Source organism: Salvia miltiorrhiza, chromosome 7 (assembly GCF_028751815.1).
Source record: "Salvia miltiorrhiza cultivar Shanhuang (shh) chromosome 7, IMPLAD_Smil_shh, whole genome shotgun sequence".
Taxonomy (NCBI): Eukaryota; Viridiplantae; Streptophyta; class Magnoliopsida; order Lamiales; family Lamiaceae; genus Salvia; species Salvia miltiorrhiza.
In genome coordinates, this window is record NC_080393.1 from 4,444,013 (window position 1) to 4,460,446 (window position 16,434).

The 16,434-nt window shown below is 39.2% G+C and overlaps 2 protein-coding genes across 2 annotated transcripts; one reads left to right on the forward strand and one right to left on the reverse strand.

Moving 5' to 3' along the window:
* Positions 1 to 1,150: 1,150 nt before the first annotated feature.
* LOC130991775 (probable disease resistance protein At1g58602) lies at positions 1,151 to 4,451 on the forward strand. Its single transcript, XM_057916166.1, has 2 exons — positions 1,151 to 2,210; positions 2,745 to 4,451. The coding sequence occupies exons 1-2, from the start codon at positions 1,253 to 1,255 to the stop codon at positions 4,373 to 4,375; spliced, it is 2,589 nt and encodes an 862-aa protein (XP_057772149.1). The 5' UTR covers positions 1,151 to 1,252; the 3' UTR covers positions 4,376 to 4,451.
* A 7,765-nt stretch (positions 4,452 to 12,216) lies between these two features.
* Positions 12,217 to 13,988, reverse strand: LOC130991844 (beta-D-glucosyl crocetin beta-1,6-glucosyltransferase-like). Its single transcript, XM_057916257.1, has one exon. The coding sequence runs from the start codon at positions 13,848 to 13,850 to the stop codon at positions 12,489 to 12,491; it is 1,362 nt and encodes a 453-aa protein (XP_057772240.1). The 5' UTR covers positions 13,851 to 13,988; the 3' UTR covers positions 12,217 to 12,488.
* Positions 13,989 to 16,434: the final 2,446 nt, after the last annotated feature.

A 16,434-nucleotide genomic window follows, 5' to 3' on the forward strand; every position in this document is an offset into this window, starting at 1 on the left:
TGTGCAACATTAATTAACCATGTGATTTATATATATATACTAGCATTTGCACTCGTACAACGCACGAAAAATATTTTTTTATTTTATTATATATAAAATTGATATTAATTTGATTATTATATAAAAGTTCTAAATATAATTAAAAAGATAATTTAAGATAAATATATTTTAGTTTAATATAAAAATAATAAAGAATAATTCATATTAATAAAAATTGATATTGTAAAAAAAGAAAACAATATAAGTTAAAAGATAATTGAAAAAAATAGATTTATTAAAAAAAAAGAGGATAAATGAGAGAGAATTTTCTTAAGTTTTAATCTTTAAATAAATATAATTTTTATATTTTAAATTCGATATTTACATAACATATATCAAATTAAAGCTCTTGTCATGATCTTTAATTTGATATGCATATCTAATATTTTATAATTAGTTGAATTTCACAATTTTTAAAAAGAAAAAAAAATAAAAAAATAAGAAGTTAAAGAAAAAGGGAAAAAAAATATGTATAGCTTATAAATAAACCTTCAATTTTATTCTAACTACAAAATTGCCACTCAATTTTAAAATTGATTTGAAATTGAAAACTTCCTTTTTAATATATTATAGATTATAGATTATAGATTATAGATAGATATATATGATGTTGTTATCTTGAGCCCAAAGTTCTTTCTATTTTGATCGTTTTATAAATGTATGGTAGATTTTTTCGGACTTGTATTTACAACACAAATTTTTTAAAATTCAGCATACATAGAACAAATTGAGTCCAAAAAAAAAGTACTAATTATCTGGTAATTAGGAGCTCGACTAAATTAATATTAATTCCATTTTTTATATAGAATATTTGGAGCGCATCAGAAGCTTCTAATCAGCTGAGCGCACACAAATGCGCCTCTCAACCTTATATCAATTGTTCCATTAACCAATTGCCGAGCCCTAAAATATATAGTTAATCACTTAATTGGATATAATATATATATTTTTTAAATCCTATTATTTGTAAAGGGATTATTCATTAGAGAATGTTTCGCGATAGATAAAGATTGAAAAGTCATTGAAGACATTTTCCAAAAAAAAAAAAAAAAAAAAAAAAGAAAAGTCGTTGAAGACCAAGACTTGTATGAGGTTGGAAGGTTAAGAAGACCAAGACTTCTCATATCTCTGCATTTTTGCGAAACAGTTATCTAGAAAATGCAATTCTTACAAAACCCGCACTGATTAATTTGCAAAAAAAAGAAAGAAAAAAATGGTAGACTCTTTTGCAAATGTGTTTCTCGAAACCCTTAGCGATTTGATGGTTGAAGAAATCGAGCATTTGGTTGGTGCGAGGGATGAAGTGGAGCAAGCAAAGAGAGATCTGAAAACAATTCATGGGTTGTTGATGAAAGCCGACGAAGAGAGAAATTCTCCAACACTAAAGGATCACGTCGCCCAGCTCAAAGATCTAGCTTTCAAAGCCGAGAATGTTCTAGAAACATATGCCGTGAGAGTCGCATTCAACAACGAGGAGAAGTTGGAGAGGTACATTTGCATATTGCGCGAGTGCTACAGCGCCCACGAGGTCAGGAACGATAGTCGGGACATAATATCCCGACTATCTTTCCTCACCAGAAGCTTAGAGTCAGAGTTGGGAGAAGAGATCTCATCGAGACAAATGCTTGCTCATCGCGAGGTGGAGCGTGATCATTTCGTGGGGATGCAGAGAGACATCGAGATGTTGGCCTCGATGGTGAAGGACGAAACACGTGTCGTGAAGATATACGGGATGGGCGGCCTCGGGAAGACTACTCTTGCCAGAAAGATTTACGAGCACCGAGACCTCCGAGGTTATGCTCGAGCGTGGGTGTGCATAACTCGACGGTTTCGAGCTAAGGCCGTGTTTGGCGAGATATTGAGGCAACTTGAGGGCTGGGAATTTATCGATAATAGCAAGAGCGGTGATGAGTTGGTGAGAGGAATTTATAGATTTTTGAAGGAGAGGAAAGGTCTGATTGTGATAGATGATATCTGGGAAAATTATCATTGGGATATCATCAAGAAGGCTTTGCCGATGGATTCATGTAGTGTGTTGCTCACCACTCGTGATTCTGAGAGTGTATCTGATCAAGAATCTGATATTCATCCTTACAAGTTGGGATTTTTGAGAGAAGATGAAGGGTGGGAATTACTTCGGAAAATAGCACTTCCCCAAGATTTTGGTGCAGGTCAGTTTCTGCAATTTTGTCCATTTTAAGTATTTTTCTTTTGAAATGTCTTCTATCTATTGCAATGCTGAATATGTTTGAGAAATATGCATTTGAAGCTATAATTGAACTGTGTAGTTGATGGCAACTCTAGACATAATTAGTTAGACTAGTTTAATTTTCTCTCAGTTGACAATTAAAGTCCTTTTTTCATATGTCTTAGTTATAGTTATTTGAATTATTTTTTGAATTTTTATGAATCATGTATGAGTTATATTAAAGTCTCTCTCTTGCAAGAGGTCATTGCTTCAAGTCTCAACGACGTCGTATGAGTTGTTTGGATATTTGGTCTATTTTATATGAGCTTGGTTGCTGATTTAAGTATGCTTTAATTTGTACCAGATTGGTTAATTTATTGTACTAATATATATTCAGTTTTATGATATGATATGTATCTTGTATCTGAAAAAACTGATCTAATTCATATTCTTTTCCCACTTACCAGCAATCGCCTTATGACTCATTTAAATCACTTGTTATTTTGTATTGTGACAGGTGAAACATTGGAAGGTATTGGAAGAGAAATTGTAGTAAAATGTGGCTGCTTACCACTAGCAATTTCTGTCATCGGAGGGATCTTGCGCCATAAAGAAGGAAACCTTCTAGCAGAATGGAAGAAGGTAAATATGAGTTTGAGGCATGGAGAAGGTGTTGAAGAATACAAAAGAGTAAAACAGGTGCTGGAGTTGAGCTATGATGCCTTACCATATTACTTGAAGCCATGCTTCCTCTATTTAGCATGTTTCCCTAAGGATGAGGAGATAAAAACAGAGAGATTGTATAGACTGTGGATGGCGAAAGGCTTCATTTCTATCCAAGATAAAGGGCCTAGTGAGACCCTTAGAGACGTGGCCGAGAGATACCTAACCCAACTTGCTACGAGGTTTATGGTTCAAGTCCAGAAAGGCAAGACTCATTCTCCACTTCACAAATTTGAATCGTGCCGACTTCACGATTCAATGCATCATCTCTGCTCATCAAAAGCTCAAGAAGAAGAACTAGAGCGCATTGATATACACTCATCAATCTGCAATTCCATGAGCAGATTGGCCATTAGCGTTAGATCCTTGTGCAAAGGTGGAGTTTCTTTCGAAAGAATTGGCATCGAAGATAGCGTTGAGAGGTCGTCGTGTTCGAGGATACTTGACTTTGAGGGCGAGAAGTTACCAAGAAAGGTGCGTAAACTAATCCATCTAAGACACTTGAGTTTGAGCAGCGTGAGAGAGCTGCCAAAGTTTGTATGCAGCATGCCATACCTGCAGACTTTAGATCTGCGAGCATCGTGTATGAAATTGCCTAATGTGATTTGGAAGATGAAGAGACTAAAGCATCTGTTTCTCCCAAGCATGATGGAAGTGATTGGAGGAGAGAAACTAAGACTAGATGGGCTGGATGAGCTCGAGGCATTACAAGATATCTACAGCAGCAGTGGCAGCATTGAGGATATCCCTAAATTGATCAGCCTACAGGAACTCTCTGCCACAGTTTTCGACGCGGATAGCCTCTCAGCTGTAGCGCAGCACATGATGAGCAGCAACGGCAGAAGAAGCAGATCATCATCGCGTCTTGTGGTCGCCCTATGCGATTTCAGTTGGGATTTTTTCAAGAATGTGTTGATGTGTCCTTCGTTGGTGAGCTTGAGGGTCTCGGACTGCAACAGCAACGGTGTTTTCCCATGCTACGAGGAAGGGATGGGCGAGAATCTAGTGGACTTGAACATCCAGTATTGCAGTGTTGGGGGAGAAGACGTGATGGTGATGGAGGAGTTGGGGAAGTATCCGATGTTGCAATCTCTGTGGTTGCAAGGAATGGAAGTTGGGGGAAAGACAGAAACATTGATTTTCAGTTCAAACTCGTTCGCGCAGCTCGAGTGCCTTGATCTCCACAAGCTGCACGGTTTAAGGAAATGGGAAGTGGAAGAAGGAGCAATGCCAAGACTTGCTAAGTTGGTGATCCGAAGTTGCTGGAATCTGGAGAAGGTTCCGAATGGTTTGAGATTCATTGTCACGCTTCGACGACTGAATATTTTCAAGATGCCAAAAGAATTCAATGACAGAATAAGGATAGGAGGAGAGGATTATGGCACTGTCTCTCACATACCATTCTTGTATATCTATGGTTTGTGAGGATTTTTTTAGTAAGCTCTCAAAAAATAAATGTTAGAGAAAAGCAGGCTTCTGGCGAATTAATTTGTTACATTATAATTGAGGTTGGCTTGGACCAATTTAAAGCCCAACGAAATGAAATGAAACTCAAATTACACCAAAGACAAAAACTCAAACTCAAATTAAATCTCTATTATACCGAATTTCAATTGCCGTTAAAACACGCATATAAGGAAGTAGATATTTTTTTACTTCTTTTACTTATAACTAGCTTGGCCAAGATCAGGGCGGGCGGATATTATGCTCCCGGTGTACAACCTCCGATGCAGTATGGAATGCCGCCGGTGAACGGAGTTGGAGTGCCACCTACTGGTTACTACTATGCTCCGTACTGATTTCTTTGTTAGCATTAAGCTTATTTCTAAATTATGTATCTAGATTATGTAGCAATTGCATAGCTTAGACAACTAATTCTAAATTTAGGTTTAGAATAATTCTCCTCTGTGGATTTTGGTTGTGCAAACCATCTAGCAAAGTTGAAAGCTTGAAATGGACGCCATTATAGAATATGGGTTTATTTTTTCCATTTCTTTTTTTTTTTTTTGAGGAAAGAAGGATATATTATTGAGCACAAGAACATGGTATATGGAGATGACCCACCACAAAAAGGAGGGGGCTCATTCCAAACATGGTGTGTAGAAATATCCTTCGCGGCTTTAGCTAAACTATGAGCAATGCCATTTTGTTCCCGACGGACATGCTTAATGGTGATATCCGGTGCAAGCATCAACTCCTCACGGCAAAGAGAGGCAATGACGCCCAACTCCAATAGATTCCTCTCCCCCGACTTGATCGCATCACACGCACGCTTACTGTCGGAAACCACCACACCTCGCGAGTACCCCAAACTTTTTAGCCAAGAGAGAGCTTCCTTTATCCCTAACAACTCCCCTTCGTCCACACTACGTGATCCGGGCATCTTTTTAGCCTTACCCATTATGAAATCTCCCTCATGGTTTCGGATAGCCATACCGATGCCCATATCATTTCTTTCACCAAAGAAAGCAGCGTCAACGGCGCACTGGACAGTTCCCACCGGTATGGGGTGCCACCCTTTACATAAAATCGTCGGCGTGGAGGAAGGGGCCTGCCGTGCGCGCTGTGCCCAGGCAGCGAGCCATTCCTGTCGCGAGTTGGCAGCCATGGAGATCGAGTGCGACGGAACTGGAGAGGTATTCTTCCAAACAACAGAGTTTCGGTCCCTCCAAATTTGCCAAAGGATCATGCTCACTCTAGCTTTTAGATCCTTATCCGAGCTGCCAATGATGATAAAGAACGCTTGCTCAAAGGTCTCACTGCTGCCTGCGACTTGCTCAATATAATCTTTAAGACCGCTGACTCTCCAGCATTCCTCCGCAAAAGGGCAGCTAAGGAAGGTATGCCACAAGTTCTCGAGCCCTCTGCTGCATGTAGAGCATTCGCCACCCACCTCCACACCCCGGGACATGAGTTTTTCTTTTGTTGGAAGGTTGTTGCGAGCAGCGCGCCAAAGAAAGTTCTTGACCTTTGGAGGTACGTTTATTTTCCACAGACTCGCCCAGTTACCATCCGCCTTATGAGTGACGTCGAGCGTAAGAGAGCTGGCTAGCTTATAAGCAGATTTCACCGAGAAACGGCCATTTTCTGAGAAATGCCAGATGACCCGATCAGGGCAGGGAGATGGAACAATAGGTATGCTGGAAATGAGTCGAGCATCATCCTCATTGACAATAAGATGAATAAGATCAAGATCCCAACATCTGGTCTCTTGCGAAATAAGATCGCATACTCTAATTCCCATGAACTCTGGAGGGCAGTTGGAGGAGACTCTAAAATCTTCATCTTTGCGTAGCCACGGGTCGTCGAAAACACGCACCTGTGTGCCATCCCCTATGCGCCACCTAACCCCTCGTCGCACCAGATCCTGTGCCTCACAGATGCTCCGCCAACAATAACTTGGGCTATGTCCAACTTTGGCCGAGAGGAAGTCCCCTCGTGGAAAATATTTTGCTTTCAAAACTTTGCAAACTAAGGCTTTCGGTTCATCAATGAGCCTCCAGCCCGTCTTCCCGAGCAGCGCCATATTAAGGAGTTGGAGACTTCGAAACCCCAGCCCACCGAGCTTCTTGTCCACACAGAGCTTCTCCCATTTCATCCAGCTTATGCCTTTCCCCGTGCCGCCCTTATTACCCCACCAAAAAGAGTTCATCATTCGCTCTAACTCGTCAGTTAAGCCCGTTGGAAGAGAGAAGATAGCCATGCAAAACGAAGGTATAGCTTGTGCGACTCCCTTGATTAAAATCTCTTTCTCTGCTTTTGAAAGCTTCTTCCCATTCCACCCCTTGATCCGGTCCCAAAGCCTGTCCCTGAGGTACTTGAATATCTCCTTCTTTTTTCGCCCGATGAGAGAAGGGAGCCCGAGATAGCGCCCGGTGTTCAGCTGCGAAGAAACTCCAAGGATGTCCGATATCTCCCTTCTAACTCCCTCCGACGTGTTCGAACTAAAGAATATCCCGGATTTCTAGAAGTTTATTGCTTGGCCCGAAGCCGTTTCGTAGATTCCCAGTACTCTTCGGAGAACATTACACTCCTCAACAGTAGCTCGGCAAAAAAACATGCAGTCGTCGGCAAATAACAAGTGAGAGATGGCCGGCCCTCCACGTCCCATCTGAATACCATGAAGGGAACCCCGGGGCTGTCTCGTGACGAACCATAGCTGAGAGGCCCTCTGCACACAAAATAAAAAGGTAAGGGGAGAGAGGGTCGCCCTGGCGAAGCCCTCTTTCCCGGTATGATAGGACCGATAGCGTTTCCGTTCACCAAGACATCATAAGAAACCGAGCGTATACACATCATCATCCACGAACACCACTTTTCACAGAACCCCAAACGAGTAAGAATAGCTTTAAGGTAATTCCAATCAACACGATCATAGGCTTTGCTTATGTCAATTTTGAGGGCAAAAAAGCCATGTTTACCTCGGGTCTTCTTTTTCATAGAGTGTATAGCCTCGAAAGCGATCAAAATATTGTCTTGGATCAATCTGCCTTCAACAAAAGCCGACTGGGCTCTATCAATGAGGTTTGGGAGCACCTTCTTGATGCGATTGCATAAAACCTTGGAGAGGATTTTATATATAACATTGCAAAGGGCGATCGGCCGCAGATCTTTCATGTTTGAGGGAGCGTCAACTTTCGGAATAAGCGAGATAAGAGTATGGTTGATCCCCGGAGGGAAGGATTCTCGATCAAGCCAAGTGCAGCAGCTAGTGAAGACATCTTCCCCAATCACGTTCCAGAAGTTTTGGTAGAACTTTGGGTTAAAACCGTCCGGCCCCGTCGCCTTATCCGGGTGCATCTGAGCAACGGCAGCTTTGAACTCTTCAATCTGGAAAGGTCTGGTCAACTCCTCGTTCATGGCATCATCTATATTAGGCTGCAGACGATCAAGAACCCGGTTGAAATCCATGGCGCCGTTAGAATCATCGAAAAGCCCCTCAAAATAGAGGCGAGCCACATGATTGATATCCTCGGCAGACTCGGCCCAGCTCCCATCATCCCGTTGTAGTCGACCGATGGTGTTCTTTTTCCGTCTCGCTGAGGCCATCGCATGAAAAAATCTCGTGTTGCAGTCTCCTTTCTGAAGCCAGTGTTGCTTGGCTCGTTGACGCCAGTGAGTTTCCTCCCTAAGGAGGAGAGCAGCAAGGTCCGAACGGGCTTTCTTCAATCTGTTGATGGAATAAGAGTTACGTCGTCCAAGAAGAGAGGAGATCTGGTTTTGGAGTCTTGATTTAGTACGCTTCTCATTCCTATTGAGATGGGCAACCCAAGTAGAGATAGATTCTGAAACGGCCATTAGACGATCTGTGATATGGATCCCTTGTAGGTTATGCCAGCAATCTCGAACAACGTTGGGGAGCTCCGGTTCAAGGCACCACTTGTTTTCAAACCTGAAACGACGAGCATGAGTCGGAGAGGGGTTTCCAGCGCATTTTAGAAGAAGCGGGACGTGATCAGACATGGCTACAGTAAGCGGGGAAAGAGTCGCCGCCGAGAAGAGAGTCCTCCAACCATTGGTGGCCATGCAACGGTCCAGCCTTTCTTCAACAAAGTGGGATGTCCCCAAGCCACGTGACCAAGTAAATTGATATCCAAGGAGAGGAATATCAGTGAGTCCACAGTCAAGTACCGCCGAACGAAACCCTGTGATAAGATGGTTTGGGTGATCGACACGGCCTCTCTTTTCTCCAGGATCCAGGAGGTCGTTGAAATCACCCAAAATAACCCACGGAAGAGAGTAGGTAGTAGCAAGACGTCGGAGAAGGTTCCAGGAATCCCGCCTACGCCTTCTATCCGGAAACCCATAGAAACCGGTGATGCGCCAATCACCATTTACACCTGTAACAATCATGTCAATGTGGTTCTGGGAAAAACCGAGGATGGTACAACGAGCAGAAGAGTTCCAGTACATGCAGAGGCCTCCACTCCTGCCCAAACAATCAACGTTAAAACAACCCTCAAACTTCAATTGATTTTTAATGTCCTCAATGCGAGTACGATGAGCAATAGTTTCACATAAAAATATCACTTCGGGCTTGTGAACCCTCACTAGTTCACGTAAAGTAGGAATTGCAAGAGGATGGCCCAACCCTCTGCAATTCCAACTGATGATATTCATTGGGCCCGGCCGGCCCCGAGTCCGGAGCCCGCCGATGGAAGGTTTTGGGCATCAGAGACATCCCCGGTAAATCCGATAGAGAAAATCTCAGATGCAGAAGAAGATTCGGTGCCAGTTGTCGCAGATCCGCGTCTGCGCTTCCTCTCATCAATGTGTGATCGAGAAGATTCATCAGTTACCATAGTATCCGGAGCATTGAACTGATTGTTGATATCATGGAAAACAGCTCGCTGATCATTATGGAGGATGATATCACGTGAGTTGTTGATTTGAATGCTAGGTAAATTCAAATCCCTTATTTCTCGCGACTTCCGTTTCGGGTCTAAAGGATTCGGCTCCTGTGAAACTCTAGCACCCGCCGCCTCTGTGCTAGGGTTTGCTTCCGCCCCTTCGGAACGCAGCCACTTATCGTAAAATTAGTAATATTTATCAATAAGATAATTAATTAATTTGGAGAAAGTGTGATTGGAGAAAGTTTAATTAATAAGTGCACTTGTGCGAGTGGACGTGGAAATGAAAGAAAAAGGGAACACCTTTATTTTTTTTTAAGCTTTAACTTGTTTTTTCTCATTCACTACCACAATTTACAAATCATATGCATATATATAAGCTTGCAATGTCGGTTACTAACCGACTTAATTAGTGTTGCTAGAACAATCTAGCTAAACATGTAATACAATTTTCTAAATTAATCTACTAGGTTCTAGATTTCTCCACAATTTTCCTAATTTCACACATGCATGCAGCTTTTATTTTTCTAGTTTGTTCTTTTAAATTCTAGATACTTCTTTATTAATATTTTCTAAAATCAAGTTTATATTTCAACACAACGTCTGAACCTGATGCCCTCTCCTTGCCATAAAATCAGCAGGTCGGTTTCCTTTTCTGGGATGTGAGAGAAACGAACTCGCCGAAGCTGAGTAAGCAAACGAATCCAAGCAACAATATGACGAATACTTGCTCATGTCTGATGGGCGTCACGGTCATGCATAATTATTTTATAGGTTAAGTGAACGCGAATTTGTAGTTTGGACGTGGAGTTTTATTTGATCCAATTTCATAGAGGGTGCACTCCAGTGAGATTGTTATTTTTCGTGAGACCATGAGTACAATGAATAAGACAGTATATAGTATTGAATAAGCTAGTATATAATGATGAATAACAATATTTAAAAAATTGGTAAAATTTTCTCTCTCTAGGTAAATATCAGTCATAGGATATATGAAATCAACACCCACAAATTAATCTAAGATCGCACCACATATAGGGGATCTCATTGGAGCGCATATAAGGACGAGATTTTGTACAACCCCTTTTTAGGTAGTATATATATAAATCTAAATTTGAACCATACATTTTATTCATTGGCGCATTAAGAACGCGATATGTGGCAGATGCCTTCCAAGTCAAAATACACAAAGAGGTAAAATAAGAAAACAAATTTCAGATTAATTTTTATATCTAAATTATTTTTAATTTGATTTTTTTATATTCCAATTCTACCCATTTTACCTTGGAAGGCCTCTGCCACTTGTCTAGTTTTTAGTGCGTCTCATGAGTGCACATAATTCTATGTTTTTTAAGGTCAATATGATGTGAAATTTATAGAAAATTGTGTATTTGATGGTTAATTTGAGTGTATATTGGTTTATTGTCGAGAATTTGTTACATTCTTATTGTTTGAATGAATTTTCAGGAATACTGAAGCTTAATTTAGAAAAATGATCTAAATAAAAGTTGAAGTTCATTTCAATTTGAGTTCGTGGGCATAAGCGGATCGAAAATCGGATCTCAAACGAGAGAGAATTAATTTAAAAATAAAAAAATAATTTTCATTTAATTTCTTCAGTATAATATTAGAAAAGACATAAAAAAACAAAGAAAAAAGAAATAAAGTTTACAAATAAATTAACCTTCAGTTTTATAATAATCACAAAACTGTCACTCAATTTTGAAATTGATTAGAATTAATTTCAACTTAAAAATTATCTTTTTTTAATATATTATATATTCATAATATATATATTTACTTTATACCATAAAATATAATTTATATAATAACCATTCTCTATATAAAACATCACAAAAACATATATAGGTGAGACCAACCTCATTCAGAGATGGGTCAAATTAGAGCTGGGGCGCAGGTCGGATGGGTCTGTAATAAAAAATAATAATCGATATTTGACAAATGTTCAAGATTTGTAAAATAACGAATATATTTTATTTATATGCTCTGGTGAGAATCGATCTCGATGATGAACCTAGTCCCACAGGATATCGACTCATAAAACATATGCATTATCTGCAAGCCGTTCGTTTGTTAATAAATGGTACTCCATATGGAACTTATTCTTTCCATTTGCTATGGTTTTTTTAAAATATTCTAAACAATTCGTATATATGTAATATCTATATATGTTTGGTAGGTACGTATACGTAGCAACGAGTCTTGTAAATATAATTAATTAGGTTGTGAAATTGGCCTTCTCAACGAATCTATGTAAAAATTTCAAGTAATATAGTTTGTAAATTTACAATAAGATGGTACGATTTAATATAAATGATTATTTTAAAGGAAATTAATTAAAAGGTTAAAAAGATTTTAATTTAATATATTCTAAATAATTAAGATCTTATTTGATCAAGTTACACCAATTTTCATCGCGTACTTCGACAACCTATTCCGAATGCAAAATCTGTATGTAAATTTAAGAAGAACTTATAGATCGATTGATCGAATATATGTATTTACATAATTATATTAAATCTTTTTAAGTGGCAAAGATTATCTGTATTCATATATATTAAACTTAATTTTTGTATCTACTAATGACACTTATCGTAAGTTACATTTAAAAAATAATTATAAGCTTACAATATTTTTTCGGAAACAGAAAAATAATAAACTTAATTAGATTGATTATTACATATGTACTGCCATTACAATGCACAATTTTGAGATTTATATCGATTAAAGTGTACAAAAGTATATAAGAGAATCAATCCTTGACTGTATATATGCATATATATATATAAACATATGATTCTATTCTCCTATAAAAATATTAATTGATGTTTTGATTCAAGTAAAAAAGAAAAGCGCAAAAAATATAGTATATTTTTTTTAATTTCCGTAAAATATTAATAAGGCATTATCATTGTCACAAAATAAAAGACAAGTCTTATACTAAACACAAGTTTCATTCACCATCTGCAATTCATTAATTATGGATGGCTAAAAACAATACCAACTGCAATTCAAAACGCATGCAGCGGCATGAATAACAAAACTATTCTAAAACACAAAACGAAATATGCGCAGCGGCATCTGCTCACAAATAATCTTACCCAACAATATATAAAGGGAGACCAACAAGAAATCATCAAACCCTATATCCAAAACAAATAAATAGTTCAATGAAAGCCATTGGTACTCTTCTTCTTGCAAAGCTTCACAAACTCCTGCACAACCTCCTCGATCTCTTGATCCCCTTTAGCTTCGAGCTTCTCGCTCATGCACCTAGCACTCCTCCTCACCCCCTCCCCGCCCTCCTCCGCCACAACACGGCGTATCACCGCCGCGACCGTCTTCCTCTCCAGCATCCCAAGGTCGTTCCTCACCACCTCCACACCCACACCAATTTGCTCAACCAACCTAGCATTGAGTGGTTGGTCAAGGTGCATAGGCATGGCTATAATAGGCACACCAAATTTCATGCTCTCCATCATTGAACTACAACCACAATGGCTCACAAAACCACCAATGCTCTCATGCCCCAAGATCTTAGCCTGTGGGGCCCACCCCTCCACCACCAAACCCCTGCCCCCAACCCTCGCAAGAAACCCTAGCGGCAATGAATCTTCTAGAACCACATCCTTCCCTTTTGGAAACCTAACCACCCATATGAAGTTGAAGTTGGAAAGCTCCAAACCATGGGCAAGCTCCAACATGTCCTCCCTTGTAAGAAAGTACTCACTCCCAAACGAGACAAAAATAGTAGACCTTTTCCCCTTTTTGTCTAGCCATTCAATCAAAGTCGAGTCCTCTTCTAATTCATGGCTAACACTACTAGGTTCTTGAACTAGAGCACCAACAGCCACAACTTTCTTCCCCAACAAATCAAACAAATAGTCACTATACTTGGACTCAATTTCCCTAAAACCCTTGATCAAAACGATGTCGGACGAGCGGTCGACACCGTCGAAGGCGTTCCTCCTCACCATAGCATTCCCTTGGAGCAGCTTGTCGCGGTGGGGCTCCTCGTATTTGCGGTAGTAAATCTCGTCGAAGGGGAAGGCTGCGTGGGGCTTGGCGAAGAAGTGGAACAAGTAGGCCATCATGGTGGCGCTGCTGGTGATGAACTCCACCGCGGGGACGCCGTGCGCGGCGGCTGCGAGGGGCGCCCATGGCTGGAGGAAGTCGTAGACGAGGAGGTCGGGGCTGAGGGCGGCGAGTACACGGCAGAGCTCGGGGGCGGCCTGGTCGAGCGTCTTCTTGAGCCTGGGCATGAGCTCCGGCGGGAGGCCGTTGGTGGTGTGGAGGGAGCGGTTGAGGAATAAGGTGGGGAGGCGGAGCTCGACGAGGTGGATGGAAGCGGCGTGCTTCTCACTCATAGTGTTGGCGATGGATTTGAAGTTGGCGGATGTGGAGCAGAGGTGGACCACGAAGTTGCGCTTGCTGAGGCGCTTCGCTAGCTCCAGATATGGGGAGATGTGACCGTGCGCCAGCCACGGGAACATCAGGATGTGTCGGGTTTCACTGTCTGAGGAATCCATCGAAATTCTTGGAAGAACTGAGATGGTTGTTGGTGTTGAGGTAGGGAGGGGATGGATGGATCTATCACATTTTATAAGTAGATTCAGACAATGTTTCCATGTTTAGGGTTTGGAGTTTTTAAGGCATGGTTGTAATGCGTTTCCGTTTTTGGTAGAATATTTTTTCCTTATGCGGGAGAATTCGTTTGCTTTCGTTATCCGTTTGTGTATGGAAGGTTTAGAATTAAGATAACACGATATTTTAGAGCTTAGGTTTCTTTTTATTCTTCTTTATTTTAGGGTTTATGTGTATATGTGACCCGTTTTTATTTCTGCAGCTCGAAATGAAAATGGTTTGCAAGGGGAAATGGGAACTCATTTGGTTTATGGATAAATAATAAATTGGTTTCTCTCATACGAATTTATGATCCTTCTTGGATAAATAAATCTATATAGTTTTATTTTTTTGTTCTAAATATTGGATAAGGATTGGCAGCATTTTGTATATTCCGAACAACTGATGGAATATTCTTGGGTTATTAACAAATGTATATATCCTATAAAATCTTTGTTTTATCCATAGAGATCTTGGTTTTATCCATAGAGATCTTGCTGTGGATATGGTCAATGAATTTGCATATTTAAACACAGATTAAAATGTTAGTGTTATCTAAGGTATTCTTTGCTTTCATTTATACAACTATAATAAAATTAGTACTAATATTTAAGATAATTTAAACTTATATAAGATAGATTTCACTAATACTATAATTGTTGAAATATAGGTGACTTTTTATAATTGTATGTGAGTCAAATCAATGATCGATATCTTACTCAACAACATATTTATATCAACGATCATTATTAGCTATTTAAAATTTCCATCAAAATATCCATTTATTTTTTATTTTAGGTTTCTACTATGTAAGAAAGATTTTCTAAATTTTTTTAGGCATAATGCAAATAAAAGTTTTTAGAACTTTTATTTTTTGATGTATATTATACAATTCATAATTTTTTCAATATACTTCATTTGTCCCAATTATATAGGTTGATTGAATTATGCACAAGGATTTAAAAAATCATTGGAAAAAAAATTTTACAAGTAATTTCCTAATATGCCTATATTTATTATTGGGTTAATTCGCTCTAAATCCTTAAACTATAGTCGTTTTTAGTTTTTTCCCTCAATTTTTGAACTTTCCACAAAAAAACCCCAACTATTGATTTTTCTTAATTTTCCCATGACGGGTTTTTCGGCCAAATTCGATCACACGTGGAATCGAATTAACTGACGTGGACACGCCGAAAACTTAATAAAACAACATAGTATCTATTGTACATAAACGACGTCGTTTTTTGGTTGTTCTTCTTCAATTAAAATTAGGGCAAAAACGACGTCAACCCTCATTCAATAAATCTCACAAATTCGGCGAAATCTTGCAAGGAGTGAAGAAAATTTCTTATGTTTTTACTTTAACTGAAGAATTCGCAGCTATTGATGGGGTTGAATCGCTCTTTCGCCAGCTCAACCACAAAATACGATTTGGGGAGAAATCAAGAGAAGATGTGTAAATGCTCGTTGACTGCCGTGATTTTGACGTCGAGGATGCCGGCCAATCCGTTCTGACGTGAAAGAGATATGGCAGAGGAAGAAATTGAAGTATTGAGGACACATCTTTCTGCCATTACTGTGTTTCGACCGACTGTCGTCGACTGTCGTGATTTTGACGTCGAGGACACACGTTTATGCCATTACTGTATTTCGACCGTCTCTAAACCCTTCGAACGTCGCCTCCGATCACCCAGAAACACGCAGCTTCGATTTAACTTCCTCACTTCTCTTATGCGTATTGTCTTTGCAATGAGAGGTGACCGTTCATATTCTTACCTCCTTTTAAAACTTCCCAAGGCAAAACGACGTCGTATAGGGTGATTTGACATTAATAGAACACGTTGGCGCCACATATTGCCATGTATTAAGTGAATAACGCCAATATAGGAAAATTCCGACTTCAGATTTGGCCGAAAAACCCGTCATGGGAAAATTAGGAAAAATCAATACTTGGGGGTTTTTTGTAGGAAGTTCAAAGATTGAGGGAAAAAATGAAAATGACTATAGTTTAAGAATTTAGAGCAAAGATTAAGGAGAATGTGCAAATTGAATAAAAATAATAGGACGCACAACTTTTCAAGAGTTAAATATTACTCCATCTTTCCACCAAATAAACACCTACTTACCTTTAAAAATTTGTTCATGAAATAAACTCTTTTTATACAATTATATCATTTCTTATTTCTTATATTTATCATTTATCATTAATGGACCCACCCACAATACATTTATCACTTTTGTCTACTACTCTTTTATCTCACTCTCAACATATTTATCAACTTTTTTAGTCTTAGTGTTCAATATGGAGTGAGAGTTTATTTCCTGGACCGAGAAAGTATCTTTTATAAAAATTAATGAGTCATTTTTATTGGGACGACTCAAAATAAAAAGTGAGTAATGTTTAGTGGGATCGATGAAATACTAAATATTTGTGAATTTTTTTAATCAAATACATCTAAAGCACGTGACCTTTTGTATGTTATTAAAGTA